The 23576-nt window shown below is 39.4% G+C and overlaps 1 protein-coding gene across 2 annotated transcripts in view; it reads left to right on the top strand.

Moving 5' to 3' along the window:
* The window catches only part of MEGF10 (multiple EGF like domains 10), a 97985-nt gene that overhangs the window by 34827 nt on the left and 39582 nt on the right, over positions 1-23576 (top strand). For both annotated transcript variants that reach the window (XM_075178861.1, XM_075178871.1), the window contains exons 3-5: positions 1082-1183; positions 3155-3255; positions 9725-9817. In XM_075178861.1, coding sequence (XP_075034962.1) covers positions 1082-1183; positions 3155-3255; positions 9725-9817 — 296 coding nt within the window. The remainder of the gene's footprint in view (positions 1-1081; positions 1184-3154; positions 3256-9724; positions 9818-23576) is intronic.

The raw sequence follows: 23576 nt of genomic DNA, 5'->3' as shown, positions 1-23576 counted from the left end.
TTTATGATGCTGGACTGCCATAGCAATCATAGTCACATGATGTAGTGAGCAGAGAGGCTTTGGAACGCCTCTCTGAGCTCTGTCCACAATGTGACATCCTCTTTTTGTGCCCTTTGTGAAACACACGACATGCTTAGAACTGAACAGTGTCTGCCTACCATTTTTGTTCGCAGAACAGAGAGTTTTAAAAAAGAGATAATGATATGTAGGAGAAAGGCTAAGAAAAATTAATCAGATGCCAACTTTAAATTTACTTAAATCTATGTGGGATTGCTGCTTTATGGTTTATATTGGGCCTGATTAATTAAGGAAAGTAAATCAAATAAAAATGAGTAACTTTGAACCTTGGCAAAATAATGTTGCATTGGAGGGGGTGGTAAATTTAAAATGTGGGGACAGATTTATAGTTAGGTTAGAGCACATCCTAGATCAACTTTTAATGTCAGTGTAAAAATAAATCTATCAAGTATTTGTATCCTACATGAAAAAACATACAGTATTTTCCTTATGTACAAAATAATAAACTCATTTGCACCCCTTGCATCGCAACAAGGTTTTGCCAAGGTTCAAAGTTATTCATTTTTTTTATCTCTTAAATCTATAAATGTACTTTAATATAGTTGTATATGTGTGTATACATGTAAGAATACATAATCATGATAGCTAAATGGTTGATCTTTAGATGTTTGTTGAAGAGGATGGTGCTGAAGAGAAGAAGAAGGGTAAACATAGAGTAAAAATCAGTAGATAAAACAAGCTAGTGCTTGTGATCTCTAATCTGTGAATAGGAAAAAAATGCTTTATAAAAAAAAAATGTAAATAATTTTTTCCCTGTGTCCGATTATTGGGGAAAAACCCACCCTGTTTAAAACATTGATATGAAAAATAATAAACACATAGTTCTAAGTTGTACAATTTGCAAAGTGTGCATAACGCATCAGGTGCATATGCTAATAAATGGCCCTAACTAACCCCAGAGAATATCCACTATCTTTGCAGCAGGCAGACTCAGTGATTTTATTTTATTTTATAAAATTACTCTCTTGTAAGTACATTACATTTATTATATTTCTTTTCACAGCTATTCTGTTACAGTTCAGGAATCATATGCACATCCATATGACCAGATCTATTACACCAGTTGCACAGATATTTTGAACTGGTTTAAATGCACTAGACACAGGTAAGTTTTCCATTTGTGTTTGTTGAACTTTCTAATCTTTAATTTACAAATTATATTTATTATGTTGAATTCAAATTCAAATGTTGATTTGATGCAATATATTTAAGCAATTGTTCAGGAAAACAAATACAGACCACCTTCTTACATTATGTTACAGTTGCAACTAAAGTCAAGAAAAGTGTTCTGCACACAACAAGATCGTAGATCCTGGTGACTACACGTCTGCTGTGCTCATACGCAGCAGTGTAATATTGGGGTTAGACCAAAACGTGGAAAATTGTGCATGCAGTATTTTCTGCCATTTTGGTCTGATCCACATTTTACACCCCACACCCATGCAACATATTAAGAGAGCTTTTATTGAGTCTCATTCTGAACCATGTGCAATATAGAAACATTTTATGAAAGGGCTCTTCTGAATGAGCCCTAAGTGTTATACTGCACAGATACGGGCAGGTTTTCTGCATTTGGTCTGAGTGATGGCTGACAAGATTGGCTTTGATTTATTTGGCTCAGTCACAGTGAACAGGTGGCCACCATGTTACCTCTATGGCAGGAACATTCATTGGAGCAGAGACATAGATAGCTGTAGAATGACATCAAACCCCCTTCATTTGCTCTTCGATGACCTCAGTGTCAGGCCGATAGCCTTTTGAGGGTAACAATAGCGGGACACTAACCGGTATTAACGCTACTGAACTAATAGGTGCGAAGTCTAACGTACCCCTGGTATTCACCAGGGAGCCCCGCAAGGAGGTTTGGACTTTGCTGCACAGGGTACGCAGGTCGTAGTCCTACTAGCCAGTTGCCGGTGTAGTGTAGAAGGGTCAGACGGTCCGGGTTGAGCCAATCAGGAATAGCAGTACCAGGGAGAATCCAAGAGGGTAGTCAACAGGCCGAGGTCGCAGTACAAGTAGGTCATAAGAAGGAGGAGAAGTTGCCAAGCCGGGTCACAACAATATATAAGGAACACAGGGAGCACAATCAGGATAACCAGGAACACTAGGTATAACCTGTTACTCTGGCACCCTAATGGCGCCAGAGCCAGGTTTAAATAAGGCCAGAACGCTGATGATTGGAGGAGCCAGGGGGGGGAATCAGCGTGGAAAGTAGCGTCCCGTTGCCAGGCAATGGGACGAGCCAGGGCGCATGCGCCCGACAGAACAGACCACCGGAAGCCGCAGCGCGAGTGTTGCTTAGCAACAAGCGCTGCGGCTGAAAGAAGAGAAGGCGTCCGTCCCCGACTGACAGGGTATCAGCGGGAACGGCGCCTGACACTCAGGAGGACTCGTTTGTTGTCTCCATGAGGTTCCTGTAAGGAATGGATAAACTATATTCACATGGATATCAGCCACCCATGTTTCTCTTAATATTAGCGGTTCATAAAACTGGTAAACTGTTAATTTCATAATGTTATTATTAGGTAGACCATTTCCCCAATGTCCGTTGGGTTGTCATATCATTTACCAATGTACCCTGCAGATAATGATTGTATTTTCACCAGAATAGTTTCTGAAATTGTAATCAGAGTGCGGTAATTGTAGCCTTTTTAATATATAGTAATATTTATTGTCATCCAAAGTGGAGATAACTCTATTATTCTACATATTTCATAAAAACAATATTTTCTTGTGTGGTCTGAATTAAAGTGGACATAGTTTATGATGTATCTGGAATACACAGAACTACCAACAGTGCAACTAAATGTTTCCACATACATTAGTTCAATAATGTTTATGTAAACATTCAGCCAATGTGTATATTATGTATAATTTAATATTATTAATAAATCATTACGCATATTTTATAAAACCTTTACTTTTTCACACACCAGTTTTAGACATGATTGAACATAGTAGCATTGTCTGCAACCACCCCTGGAGAAAACATTATCTCAAATCCTGGGAATTGTATGAAGCTTGTGTTGTTCCTGATCTGTTTTTGTACTTTTTTTTCCCCCCTTTGATACAGAATCAGTTACCGCACTGCATATAGGCGTGGAGAAAAAACTATGTATAGACGCAAATCTCAATGTTGTCCTGGATTTTATGAAAGCAAAGACATGTGTGTTCGTAAGTACATTATTCTTAAAGAAGTTGTGACAACATTATAAAGTTTGTACAAATTCAATACAGATGTAGCTATTGTTTGAAGTTATTAAAATTTATCCTGCAGAGTTATAACAGGCTTTAAGCTAACCATGCTTGTTGCATAGCATTGAAAAATGTATTAGCCTGATACCTTATTTGCTATAATAATGTGACCAATATGTGTCAGAAAATACAGCTTCAGAAACAACTAGATTGCTTTGGATTAAAATAAAGTTATTGATATGATAGTGTGGGGGAGATGTCATTTTATTGATAACATCTTTTCATAAGTAAAATAGTACAGCCTTTGAGCACTGTATCTGGTCTACTGTCTCTAACAAGAGGTACCGTAATATACATACACCAGCAGATTAGTTTATCTGGGGGTGAGTTTTCTTTCTAGTCATTTGAGGATGCTGTTTTGCTCAATAAATATACAATTATATAAATAAAAGTCTTTTAAGGTACTTAGTAATTCTCATCACTAGATGAGCTCAGTTTCATGTAGGGATACTTCCTTCATATGTGTTAGAGTCTTTTTATTAACTGATTAAATGTAAACAGAGTACATAAGGTTCTATTAGTCCAGGCCTACATAGTATGACAATCAATTATCCTTTTTTTGGAGACATATTGCCCCATTAAGTTTAAGCAATCATTTTTCACTTTAAGCTGTGCAACAGTGGGAGTGCCAACTGTGCACAGATAGAAAAGACTTGTGTCCTGACTGCTTTTGGGATGCTAGAGGTGACAGCTGCACTTGCCTTCACCTTTGCAGCTTACTAGCATGGCGATCAATAAATGGCCACCCAGGCAGTAAACCTGTCTCTCTCTTTCCCTGCTGTGAAACGGGTCTGTATTGCATCACTACCAGAGATTTGCGGTTGGGGTTCTGCATTTTAATACCATCAGAGATTTGAGTGGCTCTGTGTTGTAAAGCTACCAGATATCTGGTGCATGTATTTTAAAGCTACTAGAGATCTTGAGCCCATAGTCTAAAGCCTCTTGAGGTCTGCAGTCCAAAATGTAAACCAGAGATCTGGGGTCCATAATGTAAAGCCACCAGAGATCTGAGGTCCACAATGTAAAGCCACCAGAGACCTGTGGTCCACAATGTAAAGTCACCAAAAATCTGGGGTCCATAATGTAAAGCCACCAGAGATCTGGGGTCCACAATGTAAAGTCACCAGAGATCTGGGGTCCACAATGTAAAGTCACCAAAGAGCAGGGGGTCCACAATGTAAAGCAACCAGAGATATGGCAGGCTTTAAGTTTAGGGCCATCAGAGATTTGTGGATCTGCATTGTATAGTGATCTCCAGAACAAGTTCATTATTGTATGATGGTCAATAGTGTATAATCTCTGTTTTATGTCAGTCACTTAGATGCTCTCTATGTTGGTTACTAAAATGCCCTCTGTATTTTATAGCAGTCATTTATATGATCTCTGTTTTGTATGTTAGTCATTAAAATAATATTTGTATTGTATATCGGTCACTATATTGTTCTCTGTGCTGTGTATCAGTCAATAGGATGCTCTCAGTGTTATATAGTGGTTACTAAAATTATCTCTGTATAGTATATGAGTCACTGGAATAATACCTATATTTTACATCCTTCATTAAGTTGCTCTCTGGATTATATATTAGTCACTAAAGTGCTATCTGCCTTGTATATTGGTTATTGTATTTCTGTCTGTATTATGTCTTGGTCACTAGAATGCTTGTTGTTTTGTATATTGGTCAACAAATTACATTCCACTGTGTGTATCAGTCACTAGAATTTTCATTGTGTTGTGTATCAATCTCTAGAGTGATCTCTTTGTTGTATAATGGTTACAAGAATTCTGTCTGTAATATATATTGGCCACTAGAATGCTCTCTGCATTGTTTACAAGCCACTTGAATGCTTTTTGTCAAAATATGTACAGCTTTTCTTGCAGTATGTGTATGTGCAGGAAAAGGAACCAAATGGCTGGTGATCGAGGAATTGTCTGTCAGGAGCCGCGGCGGCCGCAGACACCGCCGCGACTCCCCACCCCTGGTCTCTGGCGTCCCGGCCGTCGCTTTGACAACCGGGACGTCACTTCTGGTCCCAACATCCCGGTTGCCTAGGCAACAACGGGGACTCCTGCATTTACCTGCCGCCGCACCCGGCCAGCTGTCAGATAGCCAGGCGCGTGCGCGTAGGGGTTGTTTGACTCAGCCAATAGTGGCTGATTAAAGGGGATCCTATTACTCTTTTACTGGCTGTATGCCAGTAATTTATTATGCAGCCACCTGGCGGATTACTACTGGCTGGGTACCTTTATCCTCATTGGCCTCAAGCATTACTATCGGTTAGGCTAGTCCTGGGGATGCTTGCAGGGCTCTGTTCTGATTGGCTCTTAGTACTATTTAAGGCAGTGAGGACTGAGGGCTAGATTTACTAAACTGCGGGTTTGGAAAAGTGGAGCTTTCATTTATAAAGTGCATTCTACAAAATGACAGCTAGAATCTGATTGGTTGCTATAGGCAACATCTCTGCTTTTTCAAACCCGCAGTTTAGTAAATATACCCCTGAGCCTCACTGCCGGTTATAGCGATCTGTCCCAGTACTGCTGCCTGCTCCTGTTCTTGTTTGCTGTTGAAACATTAGATTGATTTACCCGTGTATGACCTCTGCCTATCCCTGGACCCTGAACCTTTGCCTGTGACCCTGATTTTTTGCCTGTACTCGGACTCTGAACCATTGCCTGTGGCCCAGACCTTTTGTCTGTACCCAGACTCTGAACCATTGCCTGTGACCCAGACCTTTTGCCTGTACCCGAACTCTGAACCATTGCCTGTGACCCTGACTCTGCTGGTACCTGACATCTCCTCCGGTGGTATGTCCAGTCCGCAGATCTCTGGTCTGCCTCTGCTCCGTGTACTACCTCCTGTGCCTGTGCACTGCCGTGTGAGCATAAACTTATACTACTCTGAGCATAAGTCCTGGGGGCATCCGAGTACCTGTGAGCATGACCAGTCTCTACGGGAAAGGCGGCTGCTAAAGGTGAAGACCTCTTATACTGCTTCTATGCCGCACTGGTTGCCGTAACATTGTCAAAGACAGCAGTCTGGGAAATAAACACATTTCCAGCACACCAATATGCCACAGATTTGATGCACTGGATTACTGGAGAATAGTCAACAACTAGGGTCAGTGTTAATACCCTAGTTTTGGGGTACCCAGAATAGCTTGAGACTTATTGCTAATCGTGATCAACATTAATACTGAAGATTTAGTATACAGGATAGGTTAGAACTTAACAATGGATTTAAGTAGGGTTAAAGACTCAGTACCCAGGATATATTGGTACAGTTAGGATTAATGCCAGATATTCATGCTGTGTGTGTGTAGTGTATCATCAGTAGAATGCTCTTTGTATTTTATGGTGTTTGCTAGCTTTTTTAGATTATAAAGGTCCACAGAGTGCTCTTTGTTTTGTATTAGTTACAAAATGCTTTCTGTATTGCACAGAAATCAATAGAATGCTTTATTTATTGTAACTACCGACTACTCTCAAGAGTTGTCTGTAATATATATTGGCCACTAGAATGCTCTCTGCATTGTTTACAAGCCACTTGAATGCTTTCTGTCAAAATATGTACAGCTTTTCTTGCAGTATGTGTATGTGCAGGAGTGTCTCAAGAGTTGTCGGTATAACTTTTTGTATAGGTTTTGCAACATTTTTTTTTTTAGTTTTCATTCTACCTGACTACATCTTAGAACCACACCCATCCACTATTTTACATGACCATGCCCACCTAAAATGTGTACACAGCAATACCTATATTTTGCCCCAGAGATAATCACTGGCAACTCTTTTGCTCACTGAAAAACAAGTTCCGTTCACACTGTTCAAAATTGGAGGGGACATTTAGCAAATAGAAAATCCACCAATTAACGCAGCATTTTTAAACATTATTGCTGATAGTATTTAATAATGTTGCAAGCAACATTTTGCCATCATACCATTTTTAACCCAAATACAATAGGTTAGGATGGGTACATTTGTGTGCCCAAAAAACAAGAAACAAGCAATATAATCACAGTTCAAGTTGTTTTACCACAGACTTTTATGTAATAGAGCAAATAAACTCAAATCTTGTTTTCTCTTTGTGGAAAAGTCAAGGTTCTTCTTAACACCAAATTGTGGTACTCCCTCAGTTCGTTTTAAAATACTGTTCAGTACAGACACTTCTTTGGAATCTCTGTCATAGAACCCTGGGCTGACAGATATGATTGACATTTACCAGGTTGAATATGTTCACTGTAATCAGTAGTCTGCAGAAATGTGGAAGTCTAGATTTGTACGTACAAGTGACAGTCAGAGAGAGTGATTGGCATGGACAGATGTCTAGATAATGCTATCATCGAGATTTCTCCTCACACATTGAATTCAATTTGTGAGCACAATGTTCAGTAGGTGAAGAAGTGTCAAATGATATTTACTTTTTTTCTCTATATACATATCAGTTTGCCATGGGTGCAGACTTAACAAAAAAAGGATCATTGTGTTTATTTAATTGTAACAGATAGAGAGGATAAATAGAATAAGATGTAATACAACTCAATATATTTTTGCTTGACCAGAAGATCAGTATTATTTATTATTCAGTTTATGGAACAGATCATTCACAGTCGAAGCTGACTGTTTATTGTTACCTTCAGTTGTGTAATTGAAATTCTTAAGATACATATTCATTGGCTGAACCATCGCCAGAGATAGGTATGGATATGGATAATTTATGGTTAAGCAAGAAACCAAGTGTAGCTTGTATGAGGAAGCAAGACTATAATAATAATAATAATAATACTTCTCTATATGAGGCACACACACATTCTGCTTATTTTTATTGCATTAATCAATTAGATTACGTCTGGTAAATGTAATAGTGGCCACTCATTAGTTAACTGTTCGTGTAAGTAAGACTGCACTTAAGCACTGGTCTCCACCCAGCTGCTGTGCCTAAGCCCCCCCTTCTGCTAGTGACACTTAATGGCACTTTGCCAGTCCAAAATCAAGCAAACTGAGATAATAAAGCAAGCTGTTGGTGTGAGTGAAGGTTTGTGTTGGTATTATTCAGACAGGTCCAGGATTAACCCTTCAGTGCTAGATGGGGGCAATTGACTCCCCCTGTGGTTAATTTGAGGATCACATTTTTCAGCTCCAATTTCAGAGCCAATTCTTGGTAAATGTTCCCCCAATTTCAATCTAGCATTGTTAATATTGTGTTAGCAGCTGTTCAAACACAACGCTTCATGCTTATTATGTCCTTAATCACTAAGCTGAGGATAGCGAGAGGAGATAACAAAATGTTTGTTCTTTTCTGTTTTTAGGATGTACAGTATTTTCAGGGATATAAACTAAAACAAATGAACTATAAGTAAATTTAAGAGTATAATATATCAGATGCATTAAAAAAAAAATTTGTACAGAATATTTACCCATAAAGGATACATGTTTGGCTCTATAATGGTGGAATGTTACACTACATGGAATTCCACTTTGTCACCAGTCCCTCAACTTACAGAACCATTCGTCCTAGTTTTTATAACTAATGCTGTTAATATTACAATCTATTTGTCTATTTATGGTGTAAATCTTGCTTTGTATACTAGTTCTTCTTTTTGTCCTATTATTAAATGTCAGGGTGCATTTTAGGTGATCCTGTGCCTATACTGTTGAACTTTAAAGTTACTCTGTAAGTTTCCACTAATGTCAGAATAGACCGCTGCACATTGTAATATTTATGTGAAAGTCCAACACACATCCAGAATTATCAGAGATAATTAATTTTCTCAGTATATGCAGCACTGGTGACAGGATCATCAGAGCATCAGTTTACAAATCTGCCCAAAATACTATTCAAAATATAGTGTTATAGGCAATTATTAATATATAAGAATGAGAAATTCACCCTTAACTGTGCAACCAACTTTGAGAAATCGTCAGATCAACTGTCGATCAGAAAATGCTGAGATTAAAATAATTGTAATCCAGTATATTTATCCCATTTATAGTGTAACACAATTTACTACACACTAGACAACATGCTCGGTTTTGTTCCAGGTAAGCATGATACTACAAGTCAATGTTCTGTGATTAAGAAAAAATAAAATAAACCATAGTGACATATTTATGTTTCAACAATATTTACTAAAATGTAATATACAATTCAATAAGCAAACTTTTTATTTGTTTTTCACATCCAATGGTTTATGTTTGTTTAACTGTTGACAAATGCAGCATTTTTGTCATGCATTGTTTTAAACATAAAAGGTTGAATCCTGTAAATTATAGGATACAAATAAAGGACAAATGTTAGTGCAAGTAAAAGTTGTCTAAATAATAAAGTACTGCTTAGCTAGTGAGAACATTTGGCACTGTTTTATTTACCCAGTTTTTTCCTTTTGATGTGTGACAGCTCACTGTGCTGATAAATGTGTCCACGGACGCTGCATAGCCCCCAACACCTGTCAGTGTGAGCCAGGATGGGGAGGACCGAACTGCTCCAGCGGTAAGTGTCCAGCTGCTGCTGCCTGTCTCCAAATGTTTCTGCTGTTTTGTCCTTGCTGTCCGGGAATGAATGGAAGTAGCATGTATACAGTTCAGTCAGTACCAACATTCACTTCCTATTATATTTGTTCTACTGACCAAATCATATAACTAATAGTATTACCATTACCATATTACAAGCAATTAATATTTTATAATAATATGTATGTTCAGCACTTTATAATAATAAAACTACTAGGTAGAATGTACAGCTCTTCAGAGTTGTACAATATAAGATACTGTCTCAACTTTCCTCTGCAGCTCTGACTTTTTGAGCCTGGCGGCTTACTCTGTTGCCACTACTGTTTGCAGCTCCCACAATGCATGAACTCTTCTGAGAAAGTGTCATTACTGAGATATGTTCTTCTGTTTTGCTGCTTTTAAAAGGAATCCTTCAAATTTTTCTCTGGGAGTCCTAAAAATTTCTAGTTACACCCCTATATAGAAGTTATTGTTCCAACAAAGCCGTGATTGTGCTCGTTTTTTTATTGAATGCTCATGAGTGTGTTACTTATTTGTGCACTGAAATTATTCAGTATCTACAGGATAATATATAGCATTTTTTCCCACTTAGTTTTCTTCTGTTATACAATCTGAAATGTGCAGTTATTTAGTATTTGTCAACACAAACCCATTTTATATTGTTATTGCTATATTTTGTTTCCTGGTTGACAATTGCATACGGTATGTCATATTTATGCCTAGATGTCAATGTGCATTTATTCACAAAATATTCTTAAATTAGTGGAGTACCAAGATGATGGTTGTTGTTACGGACTTGTTAGTGGTGTCGACTGGGTAAGAAAACTGCGCCTATAAGTCCTTAGTACAGCACTGAGTAATTTGTTTTGTCCATTTGTAAAGGTTTAAACCCTGTCTGGCTGGCTTTCATTGGCATCAAAGCAAAAGTTCACAGTGCTTTCTGGTCTGTGTGTGATCAAACAATAGCATAACATATCTGAGCTCTAACAGAAAAACAAATCCTAACTATATCTGGTGTATTTTTACAAACAGAATTACAAGTCAGTTGACAAATGCTCTCCCCACAGTTCTACAGACAAACCCTTCTTATAAGAGATCACTTGCAAGCTACTAAAATATGAAATGACAATTGATATCAATTGTCATTTCATATTTTAGTAGCTTGCAAGTGCACTCTAACCATATTTGCAATCACACTGAGTTTGTAGTGTTTTTTACCATTATCATTGTTTTCGGCAGTGTCAATTGATGCATGTTAATTGTTTAACACATCTAAGCTGTCTCGTTCCGGCCGAAGCGTATTGTGGACCTATCCATATTAAATTGATATATCTTTCCTTTACAAGCGCCCAGAACCTGACTATTTTTACACGTATACAACACTACGCAATGATGATGGTGTTCAGCAGCACTAGCTAGCCACTGCTGATTGGCTGATTGCGACTTGACCCCTCCCATTGATAGTTCTTGATTCATTAGTGCGGCTGCTCTATTATATGAAGTCGGAGATGTCTCTTTGCGTTACTTAATTTATATTTTATTTTGCATTGCAGCAGGAAAGACAGATGTTTGTATTTAATTACATTTTATGTGGTAAATGTGATTTTTGCATTTATAAATAACATTGTCCAGATACTATTCTCACTTCATTACATTATTATATTGTAGACAAATTGATTAATGCGACTTTAGCATTCACTACCCACACTGTGAAGCTACCCTTAAATATACACAGATGTTAATCATGACATAAACCTGCGTCCGACTGAGCGTCAGCTCGTCAATGCACTTTTTCATGCGTGCGTCTCTTGCTACTTACGTTCATGGTGCAGATGCTTTAACTCTACGTGAGTCCCATAGTTTATTGTTGGCTTTCTAATTATTCACTTGTGAATGGCAAAATATTCAGTGCAACTAAAAAAAAACTACCTAGAGCCATGAGGATTCTGTGCCCCCTCCATAACGTCTGCATTCCAGACTATATGTCTTACACTGACATCTTGTCATTCAGAAGAGGATTATGGAGACGGGAGTAATCTGCTCACTGGGTGCTGAATCAGAGTTTGAGACATTGGTTTGGAAAGATTCCAGTGGTCATGCAGACGCGCAAAATAGGATCTTGTTTCACTGACTCTGTTGTTCTAAATCTCTTCATGTTATCCAGAAGTAACATGACTATCAACTAGACAATGGAGACTCCTAGTTTGGGTTTAAAGTGTTAATGCTTAACTTCTGTGGGCTTGTCTGGAATGTCTAATAGAAATATGTGTTATATTACAGTGATAAAACACAAGCGATACAGTATAACGTCACTGACATATAATAGTTGTATAAAATCACTGACTGCATTGTTTGTTCAGAGTGCTTATAATGGAAAAGGAGAATAAAAGTACTATCCAAGTACTTTAAATAACCCCACATAACCTATGGGACATGATTGGCAGTGTCACTTAGTTGCTTGTTCAGCAAAAAACACATTGCCCTTTGCTGTAAAAATGTACATGGGTCCGTTACATGGGAGTTGGTAGGCTTGGTATCACGGATTCGGATATGTATTCAGCTTCTGATCAATTGTAACTCAATTGATCTCATATTGTGCAAGTGCCAGGACCAATTTATTGAGTACAGATGGAGGTATCTTTAGTTAATATTTCTGATGCATCACAGTGCAAAAAGCAAAACATGTCATAGTTTTGCCCATTCATTTCAATGGGAAAGGTGTGATAACAACCTTTGTATTTGGAAGTAAATTCACGAGTCAGCTAAATACAGACTTTATTGCACATACTGTTTGAACATCACAGAATATCACATCAACATGTCACAGTCTATGGTATTGCTCATTAATGGAAAAGGAGTGTTATTGATTTAATTAATATGTAGTGTAAGTCAAACTGTGCAATAAAGACTGATTTATGTTTATAAATACATTGATCTGACAAGCACAGTGGCTACTTTATAACTCTTGGCTGAATGCTCCTATACCAGTGGTTCCCAAACTTTTGCAGTTCGTGGCACCCTTAGAGTCTCCAAATTTTTTCAAGGCACCCCTCCAAAATAATTATTGAGCAGTCCTGTTTTAGAAGTAGCTGGGTCAAAAAATTGTAATAAGTATTTAGGTCAGGACAGAAATACTTATTTAGTTGTATGCAAAAATGCCCCCTCTGCATCCAGACACTCTGCCCTCAGGCACTCTGCCCCCTCTGCATCCAGACACACTGCCCCCTCTGCATCCAGACACACTGCCCTCTCTCACACTGCCCCCTCTGCCCTCTGTCACGCTGTCCACCCTCCTCTGCTCTGTCACGCTGTCCCCCCTCCTCTGCCCTCTCTCACAATGTCCCCTCCTCTGCCCTCTCACACGCTGTCCCCTCCTCTGCCCTCTCACGCTGTGTCCCCCTCCACTGCCCCTCTCACGCTGTGTCCCCCTCCTCTGCCCCGCTGTGCCTCTCCTCTGCCCCACTGTGCCCCTCCTCTGCTCTCTGTCCCCCTTCTCTGCCCTGCTGTCCCCATCCTCTGCTCTCTGTCCCCATCCTCTGCTCTCTGTCCCCATCCTCTGCCCCTCTGTCCCCATCCTCTGCCCCTCTGTCCCCCTCCTCTGCTCTCTGTCCCCCTCCTCTGCCCTGCTGTCACCATCCTCTGCTCTCTGTCCCCTTCTTCTGCCCCGCTGTCACCATCCTCTGCTCTCCTCCTCTGTCCCGCTGTCACCATCCTCTGTCCCGCTGTCACCACCCTCTGTCCCCCTCCTCTGTCCCGCTGTCACCATCCTCTGTCCCCCTCCTCTGTCCCACTGTCACCATCCTCTGCTCTCCTCCTCTGTCCCGCTGTCACCATCCTGTCACCAACCTCTGTCCTGCTGTCACCATCCTCTGCTCTCCTCCTCTGTCCCGCTGTCACCATCCTCTGCTCTCCTCCTCTGTCCCGCTGTCACCATCCTGTCACCAACCTCTGTCCCGCTGTCACCATCCTCTCCTCTGTTCCGCTGTCACCATCCTGTCACCAACCTCTGTCCCGCTGTCACCATCCTCTGCTCTCCTCCTCTGTCCCGCTGTCACCATCCTCTGTCCCCCTCCTCTGTCCCACTGTCACCATCCTCTGCTCTCCTCCTCTGTCCCGCTGTCACCATCCTCTGTCCCCCTCCTCTGTCCCACTGTCACCATCCTCTGCTCTCCTCCTCTGTCCCACTGTCACCATCCTGTCACCAACCTCTGTCCCGCTGTCACCATCCTCTCCTCTGTTCCGCTGTCAGCATCCTGTCACCAACCTCTGTCCTGCTGTCACCATCCTCTGCTCTCCTCCTCTGTCCCGCTGTCACCATCCTTTGTCCCCCTCCTCTGCCACGATCCCTCTCACTCTGCCCCGCGCCAGGCGCCAGCCATAAAAAAAACAAAACACAGAAACTTACCAATCCGTCGGGTGCCGGGACCCAGCAACCTCCTCTCTCCTGCAGCTTGTTACTGACGTCGATATTCAGTGACAGCTGCAGGAGAGAGGAGGCTGCTGGGTCCCGGCGCCCGGCGGATTGGTAAGTTTCTGTGTTTTGTTTTTTTTTTATGTCTGGCCCGCGGCACCCCAGTGACAGCGCCGCGGCACCCCAGTGACAGCGCCGCGGCACCCCTGGGAGCCGCGGCGCACAGTTTGGGAACCGCCGTCCTATACTATGGGATCCCATACTGAATAATAACAGGTTCACCATCGCAAGACCATGTCTGACTGCGAATATTTTTACTGACTATTTTATATAAATTAACTGAAAGCCAATATTTTTAGCTAACACAGTAATTATATAATTGTAAAACGCATCAGAGTGACAGTAGAATACAAAGGTGGTCATGCATATAATGACATGTGATGAATAATATGTGTAGTTTACTACTAAGGCAGGGTGCAATATTGTTGCTAATCTAAAAAAAAATTACAGCCATTTTCATGCTCAAGAATAATATATACTTTCCTACTCTCCCGAAATTTACAGGAGGCTGAGACTCCCTGTCAGACTCCCAGAAAAATAGACGTCCTCCAATAAGCCCCACCCCCTGTTAGGTAATGCCTTTGATTTCCACCATTTCCTAGCAAGGGTTGGGGCTACACTGACATAATGATTTCACTGCATGACATCCCCTCTCAAAAGTCAGCAAGTCTGGAATAATACAATAAAGATTGTATTGCATTTGATGCAGTTGTGTCCAGAGGGCAGTTCGTTGCTGTATCTAAGGACAACTAAAGTAACTGAAAAATAAATAATTGATGAAATGTACTGGATGATATATGTGAAAGACTAAACTTACTAGTTAGAATGAGCCTAGCTCAAAAGGTTAGAGATGCGTCTCTTTGACCTTGATAGCTTCTTATGTAGCCATCTCTTTGGCAGAAGTTGGCTATTGTGAAGTATTAACATCACTTGCAACAACAGAAGGACGCATACCCCCACTTAGTTCGCTGGGCCCCATAGCACAATGTAAGGGAGGACCCAACCATGACTGTTCACCCCTTTAAAGGGAGGGGAGCAGAGAAAGTTGTAGCTCAAAGAGCAAGGGCACTCTGGTTTCCAAAATTTAAATAGTCAGTATATCATATGTAACAGGGCAAATGCCTTTATTATAACACATGTAAATACTTGGCGAAATATAGAGATAAAAACACATAGAAGGATAGAAAAATAGATTTAAAATAAATTAACCCTTCAGTAACCACCGCTGGATAGGTTAATAGTACATCAAGATGTAGTGGGTAATGGGCAAAAATAGAGCTTATGAACTGTAGCCTAGATTATAAATAAGCTATATGATCATAAAGTGAGATATATATATTATTCTCCAACTTGGTATGCATATGTTCACCCCTTTCCAAGTTTGGGGATTTACTGCGCATGTATTAGTCTCTCACATGCTCGAAAGGAGCCTTTACTCTACTCTTCGGAGCATGTGTAGTTACGCCCCATAACACTCGGAAGAGCATAGCATTGGCTTTGGGAAGGTGACCCAACTTTGCTGGGCCATGTATCAACTGCATTGGTAATAGTTCCACCACTGAATGGCTATGGCTGAAGATGAGTGACTAAGAGTTATAAGCTATAAGAGTTATAAGAGTTGTATCCAGCTAGGGCTGCCTCCAGTTAACTAGTTCCTGGATTTATTTCCTAATTGTATTGGAAAAATTAGTAATTATGTTATGTTGCCCCAGTTTGTAGTTTCCAACAAATCCAAGGGCTGAGTTTTAAATATTGTAATATTTTTAATATGTACAGTTTTGTTTAGATAAATATTTTATGAGGAATGATCAGTATGCCAGATATTTATTCTCATGAGATTATAATGCTAATAATGTACAATATGCAATATAACACATTGAACAAACAATGGCTTTTCAGTTGTTGCCGAACAATTGTAATATCATCCTATCCAGCATCATAATCTGAAATGCTAAATGTCCAACAACTTTGCATACAGCCCTTGAAAGTGTTAATGGCTAAATAATGTGTTCGTGCAGTTTGCGGACATTGCAATATGCACTCTGACATCCATGTGCTGTAAATTAGTCTAATAAAGATTTATTGAGCAAACACAATGGAGCAGTCGGTGTGATCTGGCCAGATAGCAGACGTGTTGAACTCATCCCTTGGAGCTACTCTATCAAACCATCCATCAGACATGATCAGGATCACTGAGAAAATGCTGTTCATGGACTTTCAAGGACCTGACATTGATTTGTTCTTTTTGTTTGGTCAGAAAGCAGAGGAATTATCAGAACCTGCTGGGCTGTAGGCTTGGGTTTGGCACAAGTTTCCCATTGGATTTGTGAGCTAAATAGCAGCGTAAACAAGTCACAATATATATCTTTAAGCAACACATTTAGGGGTATATTTACTAAACTGCGGGTTTGAAAAAGAGGAGATGTTGCCTAGAGCAACCAATCAGATTCTAGCTGTCATTTTTTAGAATGTACTAAATAAATGACAGCTAGAATCTGATTGGTTGCTATAGGCAACAACTCCACTTTCTCAAACCCGCAGTTTAGTAAATATACCCCTTAGTCTGTGAAATTACATATACGTGTGTAATAAGTCTAAGGGACGACTGGACCATCATCCTTCCCATTCCTTGATATATTGTTGATATATTAATAATAATTAGAATAAAAGCTATGTTGACTCGTACATTGCTCTACTGTGCACTCTTCCATGATACTATATAATACCTATAATATATAATACTATAGAAATGTGCCATGCTGTTATATACAGTGAATTGTTTCCACTATAAATACAGTTGTCCTTAATGCAATTTACAATGTCACAACAATTCTTTAATATGTTTATATTGACATGTTTACGTTGACATGAAACAGTTTAATTATCAACCATGATTCACAAGTTTCCTAACAGTTACATTTTATTATTATGTAGAATGTTTTTGTGAATCACAGATATGCACAATGTGATCATTTGTGGACCAGGTTCCATGAAGGGCTGTCAACTGTTGGCCTGGGGGTTGTGGGGCAGAATTAGATGGAATTTAAGCTACATATTTACAATATTAGGCAGTTACAAAGAAGAATCTATGAGGTAGTTATAAAGGAATCTGTGTTTCATGGTAATGACAATTTCCTAACCATGCAGTGCAAAGTTGATGATTTGGAGCACTGACTCCCAGACATCCGATCAGTGCTCATCCTCAAAGTACCCCCAAAATCTCAATCTGAGCCTGGCTTTGCACACTAACCTGAAATTTGACATGGTGGAAATAGAGCAACATACTATCAAATTATGACCACCTCCGTTCATTCATTTAAACATTCCTGGTTTTCTCCGTAAGAGCTTCTCGGTGGGGATATTAGGGCTTTATCTATCACGTGTCACTTTTATGTGCTTGAAATATTTGTACTAATTTGATCAAAGTGTACATAAAGTGCACTGTCCTGCAGAATGTCATGTGAAAGGTGCAGGGACTGCCTTTCATAATTTGCCCTTTCTACCTTTTTATCTTATTTTTATAATGTTTTCCTGCAAAATGAAATCTCTTTTTTTGCATGTTAGTGCCAAAGTTAACACACAAATGCCTAATTTGCACACCTTTGTTCCTTATCAGATTATATGGTCTATGCCTTTCACTATAAAACTGGTGCAATTGCTGAGAAGTAGGAAAGTAACAAGAGCACTTATGCTGCAGATGTGCTCACAGATGTACCATAAACAGACTGTTGTGACTCTATGGCTTCATTTAAATTGATCAGTAACTGTAATTATATAGGCAGACAAGGCTGACACTGTCTATAGGACATTATAAGATAGTATATAGGGCATTATAGTATAATGTGTGGCAGTGCGAGCACTTAAAGAGCAAGTAAATAAAATATTTCATATTAATATATTTAAGGTTGTGTATTATTGAGCTGAGGCATATGGATGAAATAAGTGTTTATGTTTAACTAAATATGTCCACCATGCTCTTTTTCACTACTCTGCATGCCATGTTATAAGGGAGGCGCTTCTATAACACAATAAACACAGTGACTGACAGCCTGGTAGACTTGCTTTACAGAAGTTCATTTTTCTATGTTTGTGTTATTCCTTCATTTGCCTGAATTTGTATGTTTACGTTCTAAATCTATGGTTCATTACACTGGACAAAAAATTACAAAAGAAAGTAATCTTAACAAGGGACTACTGTTTTCTAGCTTGTTAACCCTTCCAGGTAGAGTTATCAAAAATGGGACCACCTATTGTTAGAGTACAAAACTACCAGATGTATAACGCCTTATGAAATGTGAATCATTTAGTTTCTGAATATCTTACTTGCAATGTTCAGACATATCAATTTTTATATTCACTCTAATAATCTACTTAAATGTTCTAGCTATACACTGGTCTGTTTCTTCAATAAGAAGATGTATTGTATGTATTTTCTACTTTAATTTAAAGGTACAATAGTCAAATTCTTTATTAATGTAGAAAGATATTACAATGCAAGTGAATAATAAAATTCCATCTCAGGAAATGTGTGTATCCTTACGTATAAAGGTTTGGAGGACACACTAATAACTGCAAATCTTCAAAGACTGGAAACAAAACTGCACATTTCCATTGTTTGTGCTCTTCATGGCTCAGAAAGCATTGACAAAATTGCCTACTTTCTTCAATAGAAATCCTTCCTTAGAAAACAGGACACAGTGCCTGAGAGCACAGTTGCCATAGGGGTAGAAACCCACAGTGCAGTAAATGAATCTTGGAGAAACAAAAGGTTGGAAATGAAACCCACATTTTGCTATTGTTGTCCCACATTTCAAAGCAGTCATTACTTTCATGTAGGACAAGAGAAATTGTATTTCTTGTTTTGGTGAAACCATCTCTTGGACTAGATTTGAAAGCACTCTGATGTATGTACATTATTGTGCCTACAATAATGGATTTAGTGATTTGATAATACATTGTGCTTTGTTTACTTGTGTTCCTGACTTCCGCCGTATTTTTTTCAACTTCTATGCAGTGATGATGCTGTTTTGGTCCTTCTTAATGTATCAATAGATAATATTTGTCTCAGGTAAGCACAGAATATTACTGATCATTTTTCAAAAAATCACTCTAACATAACATGCTTTGTGTCTTCTCCAATTGTTTTTGCCTTGAGCAGTAGGGAACTCTGAGTTGGTGACAATTTTCTATCACTTCTCGGTATAACTAAATAAAATGCCACAGGAAAGATGTGCACTTAAGAGGCTGTTTCAATTGTACTACTCCAAATAGGTTTTTATTAATAGCACAATAAATTGAATCCTCTTATAGTTAAGTAAGTAATATGGCTCATCGGTCTAAATTTCTTTATGTTTTATGTTGTATCAAATACTGGTTTTGTTGTAATTTTGTGTCCGTCCCCTTCCTGTAACCCCATTTTCTGTGTTGTTATTCTCCCTCCTCGTTTTGTTTCTGTATCCCCAATATTTTGAATAATTCTTCAATAAAAAAATAATTGATGGAAAGCAAAATCACAATAGTAGTTGTAATGCACACAGTAACCTGCAGTATATGCAGGGCTCACCAAGAGGAATACAGGGCCCCGGTACAACAACTTCATGTGGCCCCCTTATAGGTGCGCAAATTTAAAAATTTTGTGGGTAGGTGTGGTCATACAATTAGGGGCGTGCCTATGCATTATTGGGGCATGGCTGTTGGGAGAAAAGCGCTAGGCCCTGAATTCGCCAGAGCGTGACATATGTCCAAGCACTCCTGACTTTCAGGACATCTAGCACCACAGTGTAGTACAGAAAGAATGCAGTGTGTACACAGAGAGTTCACAGTCTTGGCCTGTACCTTAAATTGGGCAGAACACTCACCAAAAATTGACATTGACCCACTAGAATCACAACATTTCACACACTCTCCTGCTCTCTTCTACCTGTTCTTCTCACTTTCACCCCATGTGGCCGCAGGTTTCTTTAGTTGCGGCTTGTCTGGGTCCTGGAATATTGGGGGACCCTATTTGGAAAAAAATGGCTACATTTAGAAAAATTACAACCAACCCCACCGTTAAATCAATAGCGCCCATGATTAATAATTAGGCCTTCCTCCAGCCCCAACATTAAAATAGTATTCCCATTACCCCGCAAACAAAATAGCAACCATTAATTAGCCACCATCTACCTCACACACACTACATTGCCAAAAGCTCCCTGTGCCATCACACACACATTACTGTGCCCCTTCATCATCACCGCGCTATGCCCCCTTATGATCGCACTGCGCCCTCCATGCTGCCTTTGCCCCTTTCTTCATCCCCCTGTGCTATGCTGCCTTTGCCCCCTCCTTTCATCATCCCCCTGTGCCATGCTGCCTTTGCCCCCTCCTTTCATCATCCCCCTGTGCCATGCTGCCTTTGTCCCTTCTTTTCTTTATCCCCCTGTGCCATGCTGCCTGTGTCCCTCTTTTCTTTATCCCCCTGTGCCATGCTACCTTTGTCCCTCTTTTCTTTACCCCCCTGTGGCATGCTGCCTTTGTCCCTCTTTTCTTTATCCCCCTGTGCCATGCTGCCTTTGTCCCTCTTTTCTTTATCCCCCTGTGTCATGCTGCCTTTGTCCCTCTTTTCTTTATCCCCCTGTGCCATGCTGCCTTTGTCCCTCTTTTCTGACTTTCAGGACATCTAGCACCACAGTGTAGTACAGAAAGAATGCAGTGTGTACACAGAGAGTTACCGTAGTAACGGTAATACCGTAGTAAGGGTAATAATGCGCACTATTACCGTAGTAATGGTAATAATGAGCACTATTACCATAGTAATGGTAATAATGAGCACTATTACCGTAGTAATAGTGAGCCGACTGCATTACTTTCGGCAGTAACGTGGCCAATTGAATTCCCCCCATTGTATTGACATTATATAGTACAGCAATGATAGCTTTGTGCAATGCAAGAAACTGAAAAGACTGTTTTAGATAGATTTAAATGCAAGGAGCTTGGACATATATAGCTGGAAATTTGGGGAAATTGGCCACATAAATAGACACATATGTGGAAAAAAAAGTCTTAACTGTAAACTTACTTCCAAGGCCGCTGTATTGTCAAAGAAAACACAGAAGTGTAATAAAGTAAGACTATGTGAGACTAGTCAGTGCAGGACGGCAGACAGGCAACAGAAGGTTCCTTCTGGGGATAGAACATCACCAAGAGGATAAATTACCATAATGGAGCTCTTAGCTAGAAAATAGGGTTAGAAGGAACTCAGACAATTGGTTATAAGTTTGACCTTGACGTTGCAGAGCAGACCTTACGGTTCCAAGTCAGCTTTAATTCCCCCTGACTGCTTGTAACCCAAATACATCTTCATCTCAGATAAACAGCTGTGCTTCTTATATTACTTACTAGTCATTATAGATTCCATACATTTGACATATTTGTGAAAATAAGGATTTTGGCATTAATCTTGAGCATGAAGGTTGTATAACAATCCATTAGTAGTCTTTTTATTGTTTGATGTAATGAGTTTCCTGTCAGTTGTCATCTAAAAGTGATACTTTTACAAATATATATAAAGAATATTAATTCAAATTAACTGATTGGAGAGTGGAGATATGGACATATGGATTGGATAAATGACTGAGATGAGTTTTTGTGGAAAGCTTAGTAGATGTGGCTTAAAAAAAGAAGTAAACTAAGAGAAAAGTTAGAATTACTTTACGGAAGGATTTGTGGCAGTTAAAGTAACCATTCAATAAGACAAATTGTACAATAATTAGGAAAGTGGAGCATTGAGAATTGATGTTACAGTCTGGGCAATAGATTAACACAGATGGCATTAGGCTGGGATGAACTTGGACAGACTGATGGTGAAGAGGTAAATTCTATAAAAGAAGGTGCAAGGTTATAACCCATAATTCCACTAAGGTGTTGGGTAACAGAAGGGTAGCAAGATATGACTGTTTGATGTTGTAATGGAGGATAAGACCCTCCTAAAACTATATCAGAGAACAAGGCAAGAGAGGAGCAAGCAGGATGTGATAAAATATGTAATAATATGTTTGACGAAGAAGCAATATACACAATATGAAGCTTGATATGACAAGTTATAGGTACTGTGGGAGGGCACAGAGGGAATACAACAGAGAATTACCAGTGACCAATACATAACAATAGTACTAACAATCACTGACAATAACATGATGCCAAGTCAGTGACTTTGGGCAAACCTTTTTACAGAAATATGGCAACAGGTAGTGCAATACTTTTGAATGGTTCCACAATAAACAAACAGTTAACTGGAAAGTTGATGAGAAAGACGTTTTGAAACACATTGATATGTTACTACATTGTGAACTGTACATAAACCTATATTTTCTACATTTCCACATTTATGTAGGACAGTTTAAATTTGGGGGGGTCTATCCCATTCCCTGCCAGTCACTGACAACTGCTGGGAAGTCAGGAGATGCATCCTCACTCACGATGGTGAGCATGTGCCATGGGTACCTGCCACTGCCAGGCAATTCAAAGGTCTTTTAGGGGCCTCATAGACTTTTGCAAGAACTAGGTACACTCCTGGGTACATGATACGCCCCAAGCTAGGCATGACCACACCCCTTTTTGTGCACAAATACTTTGTCCTGATTTGGATTGGGATCAGTATTTAGAGTTATGTACATCAGCCAATTATTATTCTTACTCACTTCGATTAATTAAGGAAAAACTAAGCAAAATAGCAGTGAGACTGACAGACTGGATGGATTAAATGGTTATTTTTTTCCACCTCAACCGATTCCTATAGTTAATGTTCCTGTTATTTTCTGTCAAAATCTAACAAATACATTTGTAAAGTGCTCTGTGAACTTGAGTAGGAGGAAAGTGATTTGAAGATTTCAGAAAAAAGCAAGTAGGCTGTAATGCCAATAAATACCACACCCACTGGGATACTTTGCCATCTCAGGAGCTTGGCCATCAGTGAATCATCTCTCCATACTGGTGGTTTTGATATTTTATTTGGAACATATGAACTTGCTATCCTGTCTGGCAGTCATTTTCAGTCCTCAGTCTGGGCTGGTCATGTATTTCCTGTGTCCTATTCTGCCATTAAGTTTTGCAGGGTTATAGTGAGATTTTATCAGATTTCAAGTAGATGAGCTTTGTTGTAAATCCCTCAAAAATGCTAAATCTGCTTTAACCTTATCTTAAATTAACTGCACAAAGTCCAATACACAGTTTTATTTTCGCAAGTTGCAGAAAATAATTAGCATGCAAATGAAATGATCACTAATTA

The sequence above is a fragment of the Mixophyes fleayi genome, chromosome 1, assembly GCF_038048845.1.
Source record: "Mixophyes fleayi isolate aMixFle1 chromosome 1, aMixFle1.hap1, whole genome shotgun sequence".
NCBI classification, from domain to species: Eukaryota; Metazoa; Chordata; class Amphibia; order Anura; family Limnodynastidae; genus Mixophyes; species Mixophyes fleayi.
This window is presented reverse-complemented; position numbering and strand designations above follow the sequence as displayed.